Below are 17,631 nucleotides of genomic sequence, written 5' to 3'. Positions count from 1 at the left end.
GCGCCCTCCAGGAAGGCCTTCTCCTGCTCTCCCACACAGCCCCCGGTCCGGAGCTCCTTGGCGAGGCCGCCGACTCTAACCAGCCAGAGGAGACCCCAGAGCGGCTCAACCAGCTGTCAGAACGGAAGAGGCCATTCCAGGCCTTTCTCTCCCAGGAGGAGCCATGTTTAGCTATGGATTTGAAACAAACAACCGCTATTTACTATATTAAAGCCTTGGCAGACCGTGCAAAAAGAACCTGCGAAGCCCACCTCCTCCAACATGAACTGAACCACCTCAACTGGGCTCTCCAGGCCAATGGAGACTCCACCTCAGGCATCAGAAGAGCTGCAAGACCAAGAACAAGCCACGAGAGTCAAGATGAAGATCCACCCAGAGGGAAAGTGGTCCTGCCATACATCAAGGGAACCACTGATCGCAGAGGGAAGCTGATGAGGAAACACCACATACAAACAATCTACAGACCCACCAAGGAAATCCAACCAATGCTACGCTCAGCAAAGGAGAAGAGGGATCCTCTCACCTCTGCAGGAGTCTACCATTGTATCCCATGCAGCTGTGGACAAGAAGTCTCCAGAGGGACCACCAAACGCAGCATTGCCCAAACACGAATCAAGGAACATGGAAGGCACTGCAGACTCCTTCAACCAGAGAAGTCAGCCATAGCAGAGCACCTGATGAACCAGCCTGGACACAGCATATTATTTGAGAACACAGAAATGCTGGACCACACCAACAACCACCATGTCAGACTACACAGAGAAGCCATTGAAATCCACAAGAAGCAGGTGGACAATTTCAACAGAAAGGAAGAGACCATGAAGATGAACAAAATCTGGCTACCAGTATTAAAAAACTCTAAAATTACAACAGCAAAACAGCAGAGAGGAAACAACCAGGCACATCTAATCACCTCTCAACAAAAGGTTTTCCCAGGCTCAGCCAGGCCTTCAAATGCTAATGAAGGTGATCAGCTGAAACATTCACACCTAGCTCCAGCAGAGAAGAGCTCCATGCCCCACCCCAGCCATTCCACAGATATATAAACCCATTTTTCCTACTTCCAACAGACCTCACTACCTCTGAGGATGCTTGCCATAGATGCAGGCGAAATGTCAGGAGAAATGCCTCTAGAACATGGCCATAGAGCCCGAAAAAACCCACAAGAACCTACTATATTTTAATTTTTGCTTTATGGATTCCAATCTATATATTCCATAGAAATAGGTTTATATATGTGTGTGTGCATTTTACACAGTGTTGCATAAAGGTGTGTCTTTGACTCTGCTGTGCCCTGCCTTGAGGAGAGGCAGGTAAGAAATACAGATGATGATGGTGATGATGAGGATGATGATGATGATGATGAAGATGATGATGATGGCTTCTTCTAGGGGTTTGGGGGAGCCCTGTGCCCAAGGGGCTCCCCTTCCTGGGAAGGCCCCCCTTCTTCCTGCTGTGGGAGGGGCCCTGGCGAGGGGGCTTCAATCCCTCTCAGTTCTGGGGCCAGTGGGGCAGAGCCTCAAGGGCCAGGACCACCTGGGGGCCCGGGGCCCTCCCCACCAGGCCTGGGGCCCTCTGGTCGTGGCATGGCACCCTCTTCCACCGCCTCCTCCTCGCTTTTGCTGGGGCCGGAGGGGGATCTGGGGGGCTGGGCCTGGCGGGGGCCAAGAAGGACCTCCATGGGCTCCAAGAAGCCGTCCCCATTGCGGTCCTGTGTCTCCAGGAGGTGGTCCACCATCCGCTCCACCTGCAGAGAAAGCAAGGGCAGACGTGGACTCTCTGTTCCAGCATCCATTCGATCCCCGCCTCAGAACCCCTGAGCCAAAGTAGAGCCATCCCATAAAGGACCCGCTTCCTTTGCACATTGCAACCTCTTAGTAGCAACATGTGTGTGGATATTATTTATTATTATTATTATTATTATTATTATTATTAAACTTTATTTGTACCCCGCTAGCATCTCCCGAAGGATTCGATGCGGCTTACACAGGCCGAGGCCTCAACACACTAACATAACAATACAATCTAAGCAAATCAAACAATTAACAACAGAATAAAGCAAAATGAACAGCAGGCAAAAAACAATACACTAAAACACAATAAAACTGGGCTGGGCCAGAGAATGGGTACAAGAATTAAAAGTGCTTCTAGGGCAAGTGCGATGTGCGATGTGCAGCAATCATTGGTTCTGGTAAAGTGCTTGTGGGACTTGGTGGTGGAGATTTCCTAATCTGGGAAGGCGCATCGGAACAGCCAGGTCTTCAAGTTCTTTCTGAAGACTGCCAATGAAGGGGCCTGTCTAAGGTCTTTGGGGAGGGTGTTCCAGAGTCGGGGGGGCCACCACGGAAAAAGGCCCTGTCCCGTGTCCCCACCAACCATGCTTGTGATGCAGGTGGGATCACGAGCAGGGCCTCTCCAGATGACCGAAGTGAACGTGTGGGTTCATAGATGGAGATGCGGTCACGCAGGTAGGCAGGTCCCAAACTGTTCTGGGCTTTGTAGGTAAGCACCTGCACCTTAAACAGGAGGGTTGACCTCTCTCTGTAAGGGCCCCCAGTTAGCATCCTGGCTGCTGATCGTTGGACCAGTTGGAACTTCCGAGCCGTCTTCAAGGGCAGCCCCACGTAGAGCGCATTGCAGTAGTCCAACCTGGAGGTGACCAGATTGGACGGACCAACGGACGGACGGACGGGCCGACGGGCCGACGGACCGACCGACGGACCAACGGACCGACCGACGGACCAACCGACGGACCGACGGACGGACGGACGGACGGACGGATGGACGGACGGACCGACCGACCGACCGACGGACCGACGGACGGACCGACCGACCGACTGACCGACCGACCGACCGACCAACGGACGGACCGACCGACTGACCGACCGACGGACGGACGGACCGACGAACCGACCAACCGACGGACCGACTGACGGACCGACGGACGGACCGACTGACGGACCGATGGACGGACGGACAGATAGACAGACAGACAGATAGACAGATAGATAGGTAGATAGATATTTCCAGTGGTGAATAGAGGAATACATGGACACAGAAGACTGAGTGTAAGACAAAAGGTTGATTGAAGGGCTGAACAACCACTTTCTCAGGTCCTGGCCCATTGTGGTGAGTCCCATTGTGTTGGCACACCAGGGGCAAATGAGGGAACCCCCCCCCCCCCGCTTACCACAGAATGGAATATTTATTCTCCTAGTACATTGTACAACAGAATTAAATGCCACCCCCAGTGCACATTATATATGTGGAATGACAAAGCCAAGCGCTCATGCTTCCACATTACCATGTCCAGAATGGGCTGCCCTCTGGCCTGCCGGCCTCCCAAGTCGCTCAGCAGCCGCATGACCTCCAGGCCGTCCAGGTGCCCACTCCCATCACCATCATGGAGTGCAAGGAGGAGCAAAAGCGCTGCAGAGGAGGGGATAGGGAGAGAAAAGACATGGCTCAGAAATGAGAGCCAACCCCAAGGAGAACACGCAGGCCCTTTGGGTGCCCACTGGAGTCCTTCTGGACAACAAGTTAAACATGAGCCAGGAATGTCATGCAGCGACAAAAAAAGCCAATGGGATTTTGGTCTGCATCGAGAGGAGTCCAGCGTCTAGGTCCAGGGAAGTCATAGAATCCTAGAATCAAAGAGTTGGAAGAGACCTGGTGGGCCATCATCCAGTCCACCCCCATTCTGCCAAAAAGCAGGAATATTGCATTCAAATCACCCCTGACAGATGGCCATCCAGCCTCTGTTTCAAAGCTTCCAAAGAAGGAGCCTCCCCCACACTCCAGGGCAGAGAGTTCCACTGCTGAACGGCTCTCACAGTCATAGAATCATAGAATCCTAGAAGAGTTGGAAGAGACCTCCTGGGCCATCATCCAGTCCACCCCCATTCTGCCAAAAAGCAGGAATATTGCATTCAAATCACCCCTGACAGATGGCCATCCAGCCTCTGTTTCAAAGCTTCCAAAGAAGGAGCCTCCCCCACACTCCAGGGCAGAGAGTTCCACTGCTGAACGGCTCTCACAGTCATAGAATCATAGAATCCTAGAAGAGTTGGAAGAGACCTCCTGGGCCATCATCCAGTCCACCCCCATTCTGCCAAAAAGCAGGAATATTGCATTCAAATCACCCCTGACAGATGGCCATCCAGCCTCTGTTTCAAAGCTTCCAAAGAAGGAGCCTCCCCCACACTCCAGGGCAGAGAGTTCCACTGCTGAACGGCTCTCACAGTCATAGAATCATAGAATCCTAGAAGAGTTGGAAGAGACCTCCTGGGCCATCATCCAGTCCAACCCCATTCTGCCAAAAAGCAGGAATATTGCATTCAAATCACCCCTGACAGATGGCCATCCAGCCTCTGTTTCAAAGCTTCCAAAGAAGGAGCCTCCCCCACACTCCAGGGCAGAGAGTTCCACTGCTGAACGGCTCTCACAGTCATAGAATCATAGAATCCTAGAAGAGTTGGAAGAGACCTCCTGGGCCATCATCCAGTCCACCCCCATTCTGCCAAAAAGCAGGAATATTGCATTCAAATCACCCCTGACAGATGGCCATCCAGCCTCTGTTTCAAAGCTTCCAAAGAAGGAGCCTCCCCCACACTCCAGGGCAGAGAGTTCCACTGCTGAACGGCTCTCACAGTCATAGAATCATAGAATCCTAGAAGAGTTGGAAGAGACCTCCTGGGCCATCATCCAGTCCACCCCCATTCTGCCAAAAAGCAGGAATATTGCATTCAAATCACCCCTGACAGATGGCCATCCAGCCTCTGTTTCAAAGCTTCCAAAGAAGGAGCCTCCCCCACACTCCAGGGCAGAGAGTTCCACTGCTGAACGGCTCTCACAGTCATAGAATCATAGAATCCTAGAAGAGTTGGAAGAGACCTCCTGGGCCATCATCCAGTCCAACCCCATTCTGCCAAAAAGCAGGAATATTGCATTCAAATCACCCCTGACAGATGGCCATCCAGCCTCTGTTTCAAAGCTTCCAAAGAAGGAGCCTCCCCCACACTCCAGGGCAGAGAGTTCCACTGCTGAACGGCTCTCACAGTCATAGAATCATAGAATCCTAGAAGAGTTGGAAGAGACCTCCTGGGCCATCATCCAGTCCACCCCCATTCTGCCAAAAAGCAGGAATATTGCATTCAAATCACCCCTGACAGATGGCCATCCAGCCTCTGTTTCAAAGCTTCCAAAGAAGGAGCCTCCCCCACACTCCAGGGCAGAGAGTTCCACTGCTGAACGGCTCTCACAGTCATAGAATCATAGAATCCTAGAAGAGTTGGAAGAGACCTCCTGGGCCATCATCCAGTCCACCCCCATTCTGCCAAAAAGCAGGAATATTGCATTCAAATCACCCCTGACAGATGGCCATCCAGCCTCTGTTTCAAAGCTTCCAAAGAAGGAGCCTCCCCCACACTCCAGGGCAGAGAGTTCCACTGCTGAACGGCTCTCACAGTCATAGAATCATAGAATCCTAGAAGAGTTGGAAGAGACCTCCTGGGCCATCATCCAGTCCAACCCCATTCTGCCAAAAAGCAGGAATATTGCATTCAAATCACCCCTGACAGATGGCCATCCAGCCTCTGTTTCAAAGCTTCCAAAGAAGGAGCCTCCACCACACTCCAGGGCAGAGAGTTCCACTGCTGAACGGCTCTCACAGTCAGGAAGTTCTTCCTCATGTTCACATGGAATCTCCTCTCTTGTAGAATCATAGAATCATAGAATCCTAGAATCCTAGAGTGGGAAGAGACCTCCTGAGCCATCCAGTCCAACCCCATTCTGCCAAGAAGCAGGACAATCGCATTCAAATCACCCCTGACAGATGGCCACCCAGCCTCTGTTTAAAAGCTTCCAAAGAAGGAGCCTCCAACACACTTCCTCCGGGGCAGAGAGTTCCACTGCTGAACGGCTCTCACAGTCAGGAAGTTCTTCCTCATGTTCAGACGGAATCTCCTTTCTTGTAGTTTGAAGCCATTGTTCCATCGCGTCCTAGTCTCCAAGGAAGCAGAAAACAAGCTTGCTCCCCATGCTCTATTCCGCCTTGGTTTAGATCACGTCTGGAATATTGTGTCCAATTCTGAGCACCACAATTGAGGAGAGACGTTAACTCTAAGCTGGAATGTGTCGAGAGGAGGGTGACAAAAATGATCAAGGGTCTGGAGAACAAGCCCTATGAGGAGTGGCTTAAAGAGATGGACATGCTTAGCCTGCAGAAGAGAAGGATGAGAAGGGACAGAATGAGGGCCATGTATCAAGATGTGAGGAGAAGTCATAGGGGGAGAAGGGAGCAGGCTTGTTTTCTGCTTCCCTAGAGAATAGGATGCGAAACAATGGCTTCAAACTACATGAAAGGAGATTCCATCTGAACAAGAGGAAGAACTTCCTGACTGTGAGAGAGAGCTGTTCAGCAGTGGAACTCTCTGCCTTGGAGTGTGGCAGAGGCTCCTTCTTTGGAGGTTTTGAAGCAGAGGCCAGATGGCCATCTGTTGGGGGTGCTTTGGAGGCAATATTCCTGCTTCTTGGCAGAATGAGGTTGGACTGGATGATGGCCCAGGAGCTCTCTTCCAACTCTAGGATTCTAGGATTCTATGACCCAGTGAGCAGACACCTTATGAGAGCTGTTCAGCAGTGGAACTCTCTGCTCCGGAGGGAGTGTGATGGAGACTCCTTCTTTGGAAGTTTTGAAGCAGAGGCTGGATGGCCATCTGTCAGGGGTGCTTTGAATGCAATATTCCTGCTTCTTGGCAGAATGGGGCTGCACTGGATGATGGCCCAGGAGGGTTCTTCCAACTCTAGGATTCTATTATTGTTGTTGTTGTTGTTATTATTATTATTATTATTATTATTATTATTATTATTATTAAGCAGAGGCTGGATGGCCATCTGTCAGGGGTGCTTTGAATGCAATATTCCTGCTTCTTGGCAGAATGAGGTTGGAATGGATGATGGCCCAGGAGGTCTCTTCCAACTCTAGGATTCTAGGATTCGAGGAGAGGCTTGAAGGCTGTTGTGCCGAGTGGAACTTTGCAAAGAAGCAATCCAGGCTCCACAGACAGCTCCCGGTTGCTGGTGAGTCCTTGCCAAACCATAGCAATGCATAGAGTGTGGGGTTCTTTTGGGGGGGGGGGGGTGTTGTGTGTGCCATTTCAAGGAGGACATCCCCCATGACAACACCCCCACCCCCGCATCCCCAGAAGGAGAGGCAGCCAAGGGTTTCCTGGAGGAGAGGCTGGGTGGGGCCGGGCGTGGGCGCCTTCTTTGAGCCTCCCTAACCACAGGGTTGGCTTTGGCCACACACAAAAAGGCTGGGGGAGAGGCTGGGAGGCAGGCAAACAGGGAGCAAGGGAGTGCCACGTCCCCAAACATCTGCAGACAGGCACCCTCCAGTACTGACACTGGGCCACTCTTTAGAGTCATGGAATCCTTAAGTGGGAAGGGACCTCTAAAGGCCATCCAGCCCAGCCCCCTTCTGCCCCAGGCAAGAAGGCACCACCCAAGCCCTCCCGACAGAAGGCCATTCAGTCTCTGCTTACAAGGCTCCAGGGGGCTCCCAAATACGATCTCGTTCATGTGCTCCCCCCTGGCTTCCATTACTGCATTTCAGAAGGGGTGGAGTGGATGGCCTTTGGGGGCCCCTCCCGACTTTAGGGTTCTATCACAAAGTACTTGAGATGATGAACATGGAGAGACTCCCCTCTTGGCTCTCCACCAACAAAGGGTTTTTTCCTAAAGAAAGAAACTAAGTGGGACCTGGTGAAAGACTCTTTGAAACAGAGGAAAATGGGTCTTAAGGAGAAAAAGTAGACGGAGGGGAAGCTGAATGATCAGTAGTATAACTTCATAGAATCCTAGAGTTGGAAGAGACCTCCTGGGCCATCATCCAGTCCAACCCCATTCTGCCAAGAAGCAGGAATATTGCATTCAAATCACCCCCGACAGATGGCCATCCAGCCTCTGTTTAAAAGCCTCCAAAGAAGGAGCCTCCACCACACTCCCTCTGGGGCAGAGAGTTCCACTGCTGAACAGCTCTCATAGAATCCTAGAATCAAAGAGTTGGGAGAGACCTCCTGGGCCATCATCCAGTCCCACCCCATTCTGACAAGAAGCAGGAATATTGCATTCAAATCACCCCCGACAGATGGCCATCCAGCCTCTGTTTAAAAGCCTCCAAAGAAGGAGCCTCCACCACACTCCCTCCGAGGCAGAGAGTTCCACTGCTGAACGGCTCTGACAGTTAGGAAGTTCTTCCTCATGTTCAGATGGAATCTCCTTTCGTGTAGTTTGAAGCCATTGATTTCTAAACAACTTAGACGATAATCAAAAGCGGGAGGGAAGGCAACAAACTTTTAATTTTTACTTTTATTTTTTTCCCTTTTCTCTTTTTTTCCTTCTCTTTCTATTTTTTTCTTTTTCCCCACTTTCTGTATAACAAAATGTTAACATATATATATACACACACACACAGTGTGTATATATATATATATATATATATATATATATATATATATATATGGATTCAACCCCATCATTGCTAAGGGATGGCTTGGCCCAGAGAAGTGCTGGACCCCCTCCCCAAAGGCCAGGCATTGCAAGCCCCCTCCCCTTATTCCCACTTAGGACCCACCCCCCCCATGCCCTTGTGCCACCCGAGGTCACTCTTACCCCGCTCCCTGGTGAAGGGCCACCCGACCTTCTCTTCCTCCACTTGACCCACACTCTTCAGGTAGTCCTGGAGGGTCCTAGAGGACATGAAATTGGGGGGGGGGGGGGCAATGGAAAAGGCCTTACAATGGGGAGACAGCTGAACAGGTTTCACCCTGGACATCCCAAAGATAGAGACACTCCACTAGCCTCACTTACAACAGACCTCTGAGGATGCCGTTAGCCACAGACACAGATGAAACGTCAGGAGGGAATGCTGCTGAACATGGCCAGACAGCCCAGAAAACCCACAACAACCCAGTGATTCCAGCCATGAAAGCCTTTGACAACAATTCTAAGGCACTCCCCGCTTTGAGAGAGAGAGGTTTATGACATTTGGGTGGGGGGTTGTATTGATTATTATAGTTTTGATTGGTTTTAAATTATTGGTATTATGTAATATTAAATGTTTTTAATTGATATGTATGTATATGTGTCATGGCATCTCATTGTTGCTGATTAGTACGCCGTCCTGAATCACCTTCGACTGAAAAGAGGGGGGTAAAAATGCTGTACATAAATAAATAAATATTGGAACGGAATACCTTGCTTTTAACAAGTCTGTGTTTAATTCGATTTGAGGGTTTTTTTTGTGTGTGTGTGGGTCAGGAGCGACTTGAGAAACTGCAAATCCAGTCCAACCCCATTCTGCCAAGAAGCAGGAATATTGCATTCAAATCATCCCTGACAAATGGCCATCCAGCCTCTGCTTAAAAGCTTCCAAAGGAGGAGCCTCCACCACACTCCGGGGCAGAGAGTTCCACTGCTGAACGGCTCTCACAGTCCATCTGAACATGAGGAAGAACTTCCTGACTGTGAGAGCCGTTCAGCAGTGGAACTCTCTGCCCCGGAGGGAGTGTGGTGGAGGCTCCTTCCTTGGAAGCTTTTAAGCAGAGGCTGGATGGCCATCTGTCAGGGGTGATTTGAATGCAATATTCCTGCTTCTTGGCAGAATGGGGTTGGACTGGATGAAGGCCCAGGAGGTCTCTTCCAACTCTTTGATTCTAGGATTCTATGATTCTGGTGTGAGGGAATGGGCCGTCTGCAAGGATGTTGCCCAGGGGATGCTGCCCGGATGTTAGATGTTCTGTCATCCTTGTGGGAGGCTTCTCTCATGTCCTCGCATGAGAAGCTGGAGCTGACAGATGAGAGCTCAACCTGCTCCCTGGATTCAAACCACTTCCAAGACCGATTCCTGCAAGGCATCCCAGTAAACCGCCTCCTGAGCATTGGTCGAGACTCTATGAGGGGTTCATTCAAAAACTACAGATGTTCTAGATTGGGGTGGGGTCCCTCCCTCCCACAAAGTCTGAAGTTCTCCAGTTGGATCCACTCTCCCCATGTTTGGATGAGAGAACCCATTAGGAAAGAATGGCCTTGATTGACCCAGGAGGAAACATCTGACTGGGACAGGAGCTTTTTTGTTGAGTTTCAGGGCCAGAGAAGCAGATGGCGGAAACAGAAGAACAGCCTGCTCGCTCCATCCATGTTCAACATCTACACAAATGACCAGCCACTGCCAGAAGGGACAGAGAGTTTCATCTATGCTGATGATCGTGCCACTACTGCTCAAGCAGGGAGCTTTGAGATGGTGGAACAGAAGCTCTCTGAAGCTCTGGGTGCTCTTACTGCCTATGACAGGGAAAAGAAGCTTCCTCCATCAAGGTGTAACATTTACACAAATGACCAGCCACTGCCAGAAGGGACAGAGAGTTTCATCTATGCTGATGATCGTGCCATCACCGCTCAAGCAGGGAGCTTTGAGATGGTTGAAGAGAAGGTATCCAAAGCTCTAGGTGCCCTTACTGCCTATGACAGGGAAAAGAAGCTTCTTCCATCAAGGTGTAACATCTACGCAAATGACCAGCCACTGCCAGAAGGGACAGAGAGCTTCATCTATGCTGATGATCGTGCCATCACCGCTCAAGCAGGGAGCTTTGAGATGGTTGAAGAGAAGGTATCCAAAGCTCTAGGTGCCCTTACTGCCTATGACAGGGAAAAGAAGCTTCTTCCATCAAGGTGTAACATCTACGCAAATGATCAGCCACTGCCAGAAGGGACAGAGAGCTTCATCTATGCTGATGATCGTGCCATCACCGCTCAAGCAGGGAGCTTTGAGATGGTAGCTCTCCGAAGCTCTAGGTGCTCTTAATGCCTATTACACGGAAAACCAGCTGATCCCCAATCCATCTAAAACACAGACATGTGCTTTTCATCTCAAGAACAGACAAGCATCTTGAGCTCTGCGGATTACCTGGGAAGGAAGGAATCCCCCGGGAGCATTGAGCACACCCAAATACCTGGGAGGAGTCACTCTGGACCATGCTCTGACCTACAAGAAGCACTGCCTGAACATCAAGCAAAAAGTGGGCGCTAGAAACAATATACAAAAGCTGACTGGCACAACCTGGGGATCACAACCAGACACAGTGAAGACATCTGCCCTTGCGCTGTGCTACTCTGCTGCTGAGTACGCATGCCCAGTGTGGAACACATCTCACCACACTAAAACAGTGGATGTGGCTCTTAATGAGACATGCCACATTATCACAAGGTGTCTGTGCCCTACACCACTGGAGAAATTACACTGCTTATTATTTATTATTTATTTATTTCTTGCATTTATTGACCGCCCCTCTCAGCCCGAGGGCGACTCGGGGCGGTGAACAGCAACAAAGAAGACAGTATACAGTGAATCAAGACGATACAAACCAGACAAATACAACATAACATATACTTATACTAAAAATCCGCTTCGTCAAGTCCTGGGGTCATAGCCAAAATTCGTAGTCCTAGTTCATTCCAGTGTCAATTCAACTACACTCAGTTGAAGGCCTGCTCGAAGAGCCATGTTTTCAGGCCCCTACGAAAGGCCATCAAGGAGGGCGCCTGTCTAACTTCAACAGGGAGAGTGTTCCACAGCCGGGGGGCAACCACCGAGAAGGCCCGCTCCCTCGTCCCCGCCAGACGTGCCTGAGAGGCAGGCGGGACCGAGAGAAGGGCCTCCCCGGATGATCTCAAGGCCCTCGTGGGCTCGTAGGCCGAGATGCGGTCTGCAAGGTATTTTGGGCCGGAACCGTTTAGGGCTTTGTAGGATAACACCAGCACCTTAAATTGGGCCCGGTAGCAGATCGGCAGCCAGTGGAGCTGGGACAGCAGAGGCGTTGTATGCTCTCTGCGTCCAGCTCCCGTTAACAACATGGCTGCCGCGCGCTGGACTAGCTGAAGCTTCCAGGCCGTCTTCAAGGGCAGCCCCACGTAGAGAGCGTTGCAGTAGTCGAGGCGGGATGTGACCAAAGCGTGTACCACCGTGGCCAAGTCAGACTTCCCAAGATACGGGCGCAGCTGGCGCACGAGCCTAAGCTGTGCAAATGCTCCCCTGGTCACCGCTGAAACCTGAGGCTCCAGGCTCAGCGATGAATCCAAGGTCACACCCAAGCTGCGAACCTGCGCCTTCAAGGGGAGTGCGACCCCGTCCAGCACAGGCTGTAACCCTATACCCTGTTCGGCCTTGCGACTGACCAGGAGTACCTCTGTCTTGTCTGGATTTAATTTCAGTTTGTTCGCCCTCATCCAGACCATTACAGCGGCCAGGCACCGGTTCAGGACTTCGACGGCCTCCTTAGTAGCAGGTGGGAAGGAGTGACAGAGCTGGACGTCATCTGCGTACAGGTGACACCGCACCCCGAAACTCCGGATGATCTCACCCAGCGGCTTCATGTAGATGTTAAACAGCAAGGGGGACAAGATGGAGCCCTGAGGAACGCCACAGGTCAACGGCTGCGGCGTTGAGCAGGAGTCCCCCAATAACACCTTCTGAGTACGACCCTCCAGAAATGACCGGAGCCACTGCAGAGCAGTGCCCCCAAGACCCATCTCTGCAAGGCGCCCCAGAAGGATACCGTGGTCGACGGTATCGAAGGCCGCTGAGAGGTCCAGGAGCACCAACAGGGACACACTCCCCCTGTCTAGCTCCCGGCGCAGATCATCCACTAAGGCGACCAAGACCGTCTCGGTACCATGTCCCGGTCTGAAACCAGACTGTGCCGGATCCAGATAATCCGTGTCTCCCAAGAATACCTGGAGTTGTGAGGCCACCACGCTTTCCATGACTTTGCCCAAGAAGGGAAGATTGGAAACAGGCCGAAAGTTGTCCAATTTAGTGGGGTCAAGTGATGGTTTCTTCAACAGCGGCTTTATAATAGCCTGTTTTAGGCTCGCTGGAATCTTGCCTTCCCGAAGGGAGGCATTAACCACCACCGTTACCCACTCGGCCAATCCCCCTCTGGCCTCCTTCAGAAGCCAGGATGGGCAGGGGTCTAGGATGGACGTGGTGGGTCTCATTCCTCCAAGTATCTTGTCCACATCCTCGGGTTTCACAAACTGAAAAGAATCCAACAAAATCTGACAAGCAGGTGCTTGTGTCATATCCACGGAGACTGCATCTAATGTGGCGTCCAGCCCAGCGCGGATCAAAGCGACTTTGTCTGCAAAGAACCGAGCAAATGCTTCACAGCGCGCTGCCGAGTTGTCAGGGCTCCCACCCGTAGGGGGAGTTAAAAGACCTCTAACAACCCGGAACAACTCCGCCGGACGGTTTTTTGCAGACGCAATAGTAGCCGCAAAGAAAGTTTTCTTTGCGGCTTTTATTGCCGCGGCATATGCCCTCAAAAAGGACACAAACCGTGTTCGGTTTGACTCGCTTGGGTCCGATCGCCACACGCTCTCTAGAACCCTCTTCTTTCGCTTCATCGCTGCCAGCTCCTCAGTGAACCAAGGGGCTGGTTTAGCTCGGTTACTCGAGAGGGGACGTTCCGGAGCGATCTTGTCAATAGCCCTGGTCATCTCCCCATTCCAGAGAGCGACCAAGGCCTCGACACTATCACCTACCATAGTGGCGGGAAACTCCCCAAGAGCCGTCAGGAATCCGTTCGGATCCATAAGCCTCCTGGGGCGGACCATCTTAATGGGTCCTCCACCCTTGCGGAGGTTAGGGGGCGCAGTGAGCCTAAATCTAATCAGGAAGTGGTCGGTCCACGGCAACGGAGAGATGGACAACTCCTCCACACCGCCACCCTGCTCCCATCCCTGGCAGAAAACCAAGTCCAATGTGTGTCCAGCGCAGTGGGTGGGGCCAGTTATTTGTTGGGACAGCCCCATGGTTGCCATGGCAGACATGAAGTCCTGAGCCGCACCTGTGAGGGTTGCCTCGGCGTGGATGTTGAAGTCCCCCAGCACAAGGAGCCGTTGGGACTCCACCGCCAGGCTCGAGACAACCCCCGCTAGCTCAGGTAGGGAGACTGTAGTGCAGCGAGGTGGACGGTACACTAGCAGAATCCCTATTCTGTCCCGGTCACCCACCCTCAGGTGGACGCATTCAAAATTTGTGGTCTGCGGGATGGGACTCCTGGTTAGATGGATGGAATCTCTGTAGACCACTGCGACCCCGCCTCCCCGTCCTCCGGCTCTGGGTTGGTGTTGCACGGAGAAACCTGGAGGACAAAGCTGGGAGAGATTTACGCCCCCCGCTTCATCCAGCCAGGTCTCCGTGATGCACGCCAGATCTGCCCGCTCCTCCAGGATTAAGTCCTGAATCCAAGTTGTTTTTCCGTTGACAGATCTGGCGTTCAACAACACCACCTTCAAGCCAGAGGGCCCGCTCACCTGGTTACACCAAATTACCTTAGGAGACCTATTGGGAATAGTTAATTTGGGAAAGCGGTCCGAATTAGGCCGAATTCGGGGTCTCCTTCTCCCGCATCTCCTCCTTCCCACCACGACCTCTATGGGGGCCCCTCGGCTAATGGAACATCTCCCCCCCTCCATGCCGCAGTTGTGAGTCGTAAGAGTGTTTTCTCCTATGCTTGTTGTTAAGCTTGTTAGTTCTTGCCAGCATCCCCCCTTCCCCTCCTCCCCCCTCCCCGCCACACTCTCAATCCCAGGCTCCGGACCACCTCCTCTTCCGCCCCCTCCACCACACCAGAGCAGCGTAAACAGTATCCAAAGGGGGGCAGGGGACCACATGGGTAGCGGCGATTCGGATGATGGTATCGATATAGCCAGTTCTTAAAGTGCAAATATCGCCAGGTCTTAAAGTGCCAGTTCTTAACGTCCTTAAAGTGCAAAAATTTCGGGAGCAGTCCGTCAATGAGCAAGGATGATCGTAATTTACTTAGCAGCAACACACATTCAAAGGCACATGAACAGGTGCTAGGTCTAAAGTGCTCTACTTAGCGGTATAAAGTGCGGCACAGAGGGACAGGGAAGAGGTGAAAGTGCTGATGCAGTCTAGCAGCAGATGGCAGGCGCCTAGGTGCACTAAATCGTTCTTATTACAATGATGACAATGACAACAAAGACTACCGGATGGTGCTAGTTGATATTATACGACTACCCGTATACGATGATGGTGGTAATTAACTAATATTGCTATGACCCCAATAAGACTTTAGACGGTTGGTGAACCAGCGGATAGGCTTCCGGAGTTGATAACTCGGGGGTGGGGCAGCATAGATGGTTAGTCACACTTTGCTCAGTAAATAACAGCGAAGAAGCCAGCTTAAAGATCTCCACACAAAACCACAAACGAATGGCTGGCAAGGGTCCACACAGCTGTCTGCACAGGAGAAGCACCCAGTAAAAGCGGTATTGCAGCACCTCACATCCGCCGGGAAGTAGCAGCCAATAGTGAAAGGACCAAGGCAGAGACATCTCCAGCCCATCCCCTGTTTGGGTATCAGCCAGCACGCCAACGACTTAAATCAAGAAATAGTTTCCTAACATCTACAGAGATACACCTCAGAAAGCGAGAGTCCAAAAGTGGCAGGCTCAAACCTGGCTGAGACCAGATGAGAGACTCCCCGCTGGGCACACAGAAGACTGGGCAACTTGGAAGGCGCTGAACAGACTGCGCTCTGGCACCACGAGATGCAGAGCCAACCTCAAGAAATGGGGCCACAAAGTGGAGTCCTTGACATGCGAGTGTGGAGAAGAGCCAACCACTGACCACCTACTGCAATGCAACCTGAGCCCTGCCACATGATGCACAATAGAGGACCTCCTTGGGGCAACACCAGAGGCACTCCAAGTGGCCAGATACTGGTCAAAGGACATTTAATCAGCTACCAAACTTGCAAACTTTGTGTTTTGTCTGTTTGTTTGTTTTGTTCTGTTAGAAATGTCATACAATTGACTGGTTGCCCTGGTACGACAGAGTGAATGGGACAGAGTGTCATCCTCACCATCCTGATGACAGGTGTGGGGCTTACCTGAGGGCAGGCATGTAGCGGGGGGGGGGTTGGGGTCTTCACCCCCCCCCCCGAAATTCTGATGGTGGTCCGCGAGAAGGCCTTACTGGTGCATACAGAGTGTCATCCTCACCAACCTGATGACAGGCGAGGGACTTACCTGAGGGCCCCCTCGCCAGGGAGGAGGGGGTTCCAGAGTAGGGGGGGCTCCGGAGACCTAGATGGGAAACTGAGAGAGAGAGAGAAGAGCCGTCTGTAGATGAAGCCCCCAGACCCACCCTTTGCAGAGACCCCCTCTCTGGGTGGGGCTTACCTGAGTGCCCCCTCCTTGGGGGCTGCGTGGGCGGGGCCTGGACCCAGCAGGAGGGGGAGAAGAAAGGTGAGGAGGGGCGCCATCCTCGGAGAGAGAGCACGCGTGGCGGGGCGGGGGGGGGCAGTGCCTTTGGGGAGGGGGCGTGACTAGCCAGCCAGGCTCCGCCCAGGAGGCTATATACATGCAGCAGGGAGCCCTCCCACTATTCCTAGAACTACGTTGCATTACAATACACCTGGGCCAACTTGGGCCCTCCCTCCTTCCCTCCCTCCAGGTATTTTGGACTTCAACTCCCACAATTCCTAACAGCCGGTAGGCTGTTAGGAATTGTGGGAGTTGAAGTCCAAAATACCTGGAGGGAGGGAAGGAGGGAGGGCCCAAGTTGGCCCAGGTCTAATGTAATAGGTGTGCTCACACAATAGTCAGGTGAGGAATTAAATGATCATAATCACCATAATTAAAAATTATCCTAATCACCATAATTAAAAATGATCATAATGACCATAATTACCCGCCCTCTCCCGGGTGTGTCTGATCAAAACCTCAGAGAATCCAAGAGTCCTAGAGTTGGAAGGGGCTCCCCAAAGGTCATCCAGTCGGGCCTCATTTGGGCCACCACACAAAACACAAGCTGTACAGATTCTGTCTAAATGCCTCCAAGGAAGGCGAGGCGAGAGAGAGAGAGAGTGCGCACGTAGGATCCCAGGATTGGAATAATCCCCAATGCTTCCTCCTCTTCATCCTGGAAAGAAATGATGAGCGGAATGCCATCAGGAGGGTTCCATCCTGGGCCCAGTCCTCCTCAGGATCTTGTCTTAACTGTGCTAAGGCTCAAAAGAGACATGCACAAGAAGTGGAAAAAGGGAGAAATCACCAAAGAAGAAGTCAAACAAATAGCCAACTCTGTCTAAACGCCTTCAAGGAAGGCGAGGCAATAGAGAGAGAGAGCGTAGGATCCCAGGATTGGGGCTGGGAGGGACCATTTGCAATCCAGAGGGTGATTCTCCCCAAAGCTTCCTCCTCTTCATCCTGGAAAGAAATGACGAGTGGAGTGCCATCAGCAGGGTTCCATCCTGGGCTCTTGACTTAACTGTGCTAAGACTCAAAAGAGACATGCATAAGAAGTGGAAAAAGGGAGAAATCACCAATGAAGAAGTCAAACAAATAGCCAACTCTGTCTAAATGCCTCCAAGAAAGGTGAGGCAATAGAGAGAGCGTAGGATCCCAGGATTGGGGCTGGGAGGGACCATTTGCAATCCAGAGGGTGATTCTCCCCAAAGTTTCCTCCTCTTCATCCTGGAAAGAAATGACGTGTGGAGTGCCATCCGCAGGGTTCCATCCTGGGCTCTTGACTTAACT

At 51.8% G+C, this 17,631-nt stretch overlaps 1 protein-coding gene and 1 long non-coding RNA gene across 2 annotated transcripts; both read right to left on the bottom strand.

Annotated features, from left to right (window-relative positions):
• Window positions 1-1,174: 1,174 nt before the first annotated feature.
• Window positions 1,175-7,602, bottom strand: CGREF1 (cell growth regulator with EF-hand domain 1). Its single transcript, XM_067463185.1, has 3 exons — window positions 7,545-7,602; window positions 3,286-3,429; window positions 1,175-1,806 (listed from the first exon to the last, which is right to left on the bottom strand). Exons 1-3 carry the CDS (start codon window positions 7,600-7,602, stop codon window positions 1,520-1,522), a joined length of 489 nt encoding a protein of 162 aa, XP_067319286.1. The 3' UTR covers window positions 1,175-1,519.
• A 1,085-nt stretch (window positions 7,603-8,687) lies between these two features.
• Window positions 8,688-16,383, bottom strand: LOC137097389 (uncharacterized). The gene is made up of 3 exons (XR_010910191.1): window positions 16,273-16,383; window positions 16,120-16,188; window positions 8,688-8,750 (listed from the first exon to the last, which is right to left on the bottom strand). It is a non-coding gene; the product is annotated as an uncharacterized lncRNA (long non-coding RNA).
• Window positions 16,384-17,631: the final 1,248 nt, after the last annotated feature.

This window comes from Anolis sagrei, chromosome 1 (genome assembly GCF_037176765.1).
Source record: "Anolis sagrei isolate rAnoSag1 chromosome 1, rAnoSag1.mat, whole genome shotgun sequence".
NCBI classification, from domain to species: Eukaryota; Metazoa; Chordata; class Lepidosauria; order Squamata; family Dactyloidae; genus Anolis; species Anolis sagrei.
The sequence above is the reverse complement of the archived record's forward strand: the minus strand, read 5'-3'. Positions and strand labels throughout refer to the sequence as shown.

Bases quoted from the DNA above. Each gene is read 5' to 3' on its own strand.
- CGREF1 (XM_067463185.1), bottom strand. From the start codon at position 7,602: ATGGAAGCCAGGGGGGAGCACATGAACGAGATCGTATTTGGGAGCCCC. The intron at 3,430-7,544 runs GTAAGCAGAGAC...CCTCCTCTGCAG, and splicing joins TGGGAGCCCCCTGGAGCCTT to CGCTTTTGCTCCTCCTTGCA. The intron at 1,807-3,285 runs GCTTGGCTTTGT...AGGGGTTCTGAG, and splicing joins GGTAATGTGGAAGCATGAGC to GCGGGGATCGAATGGATGCT.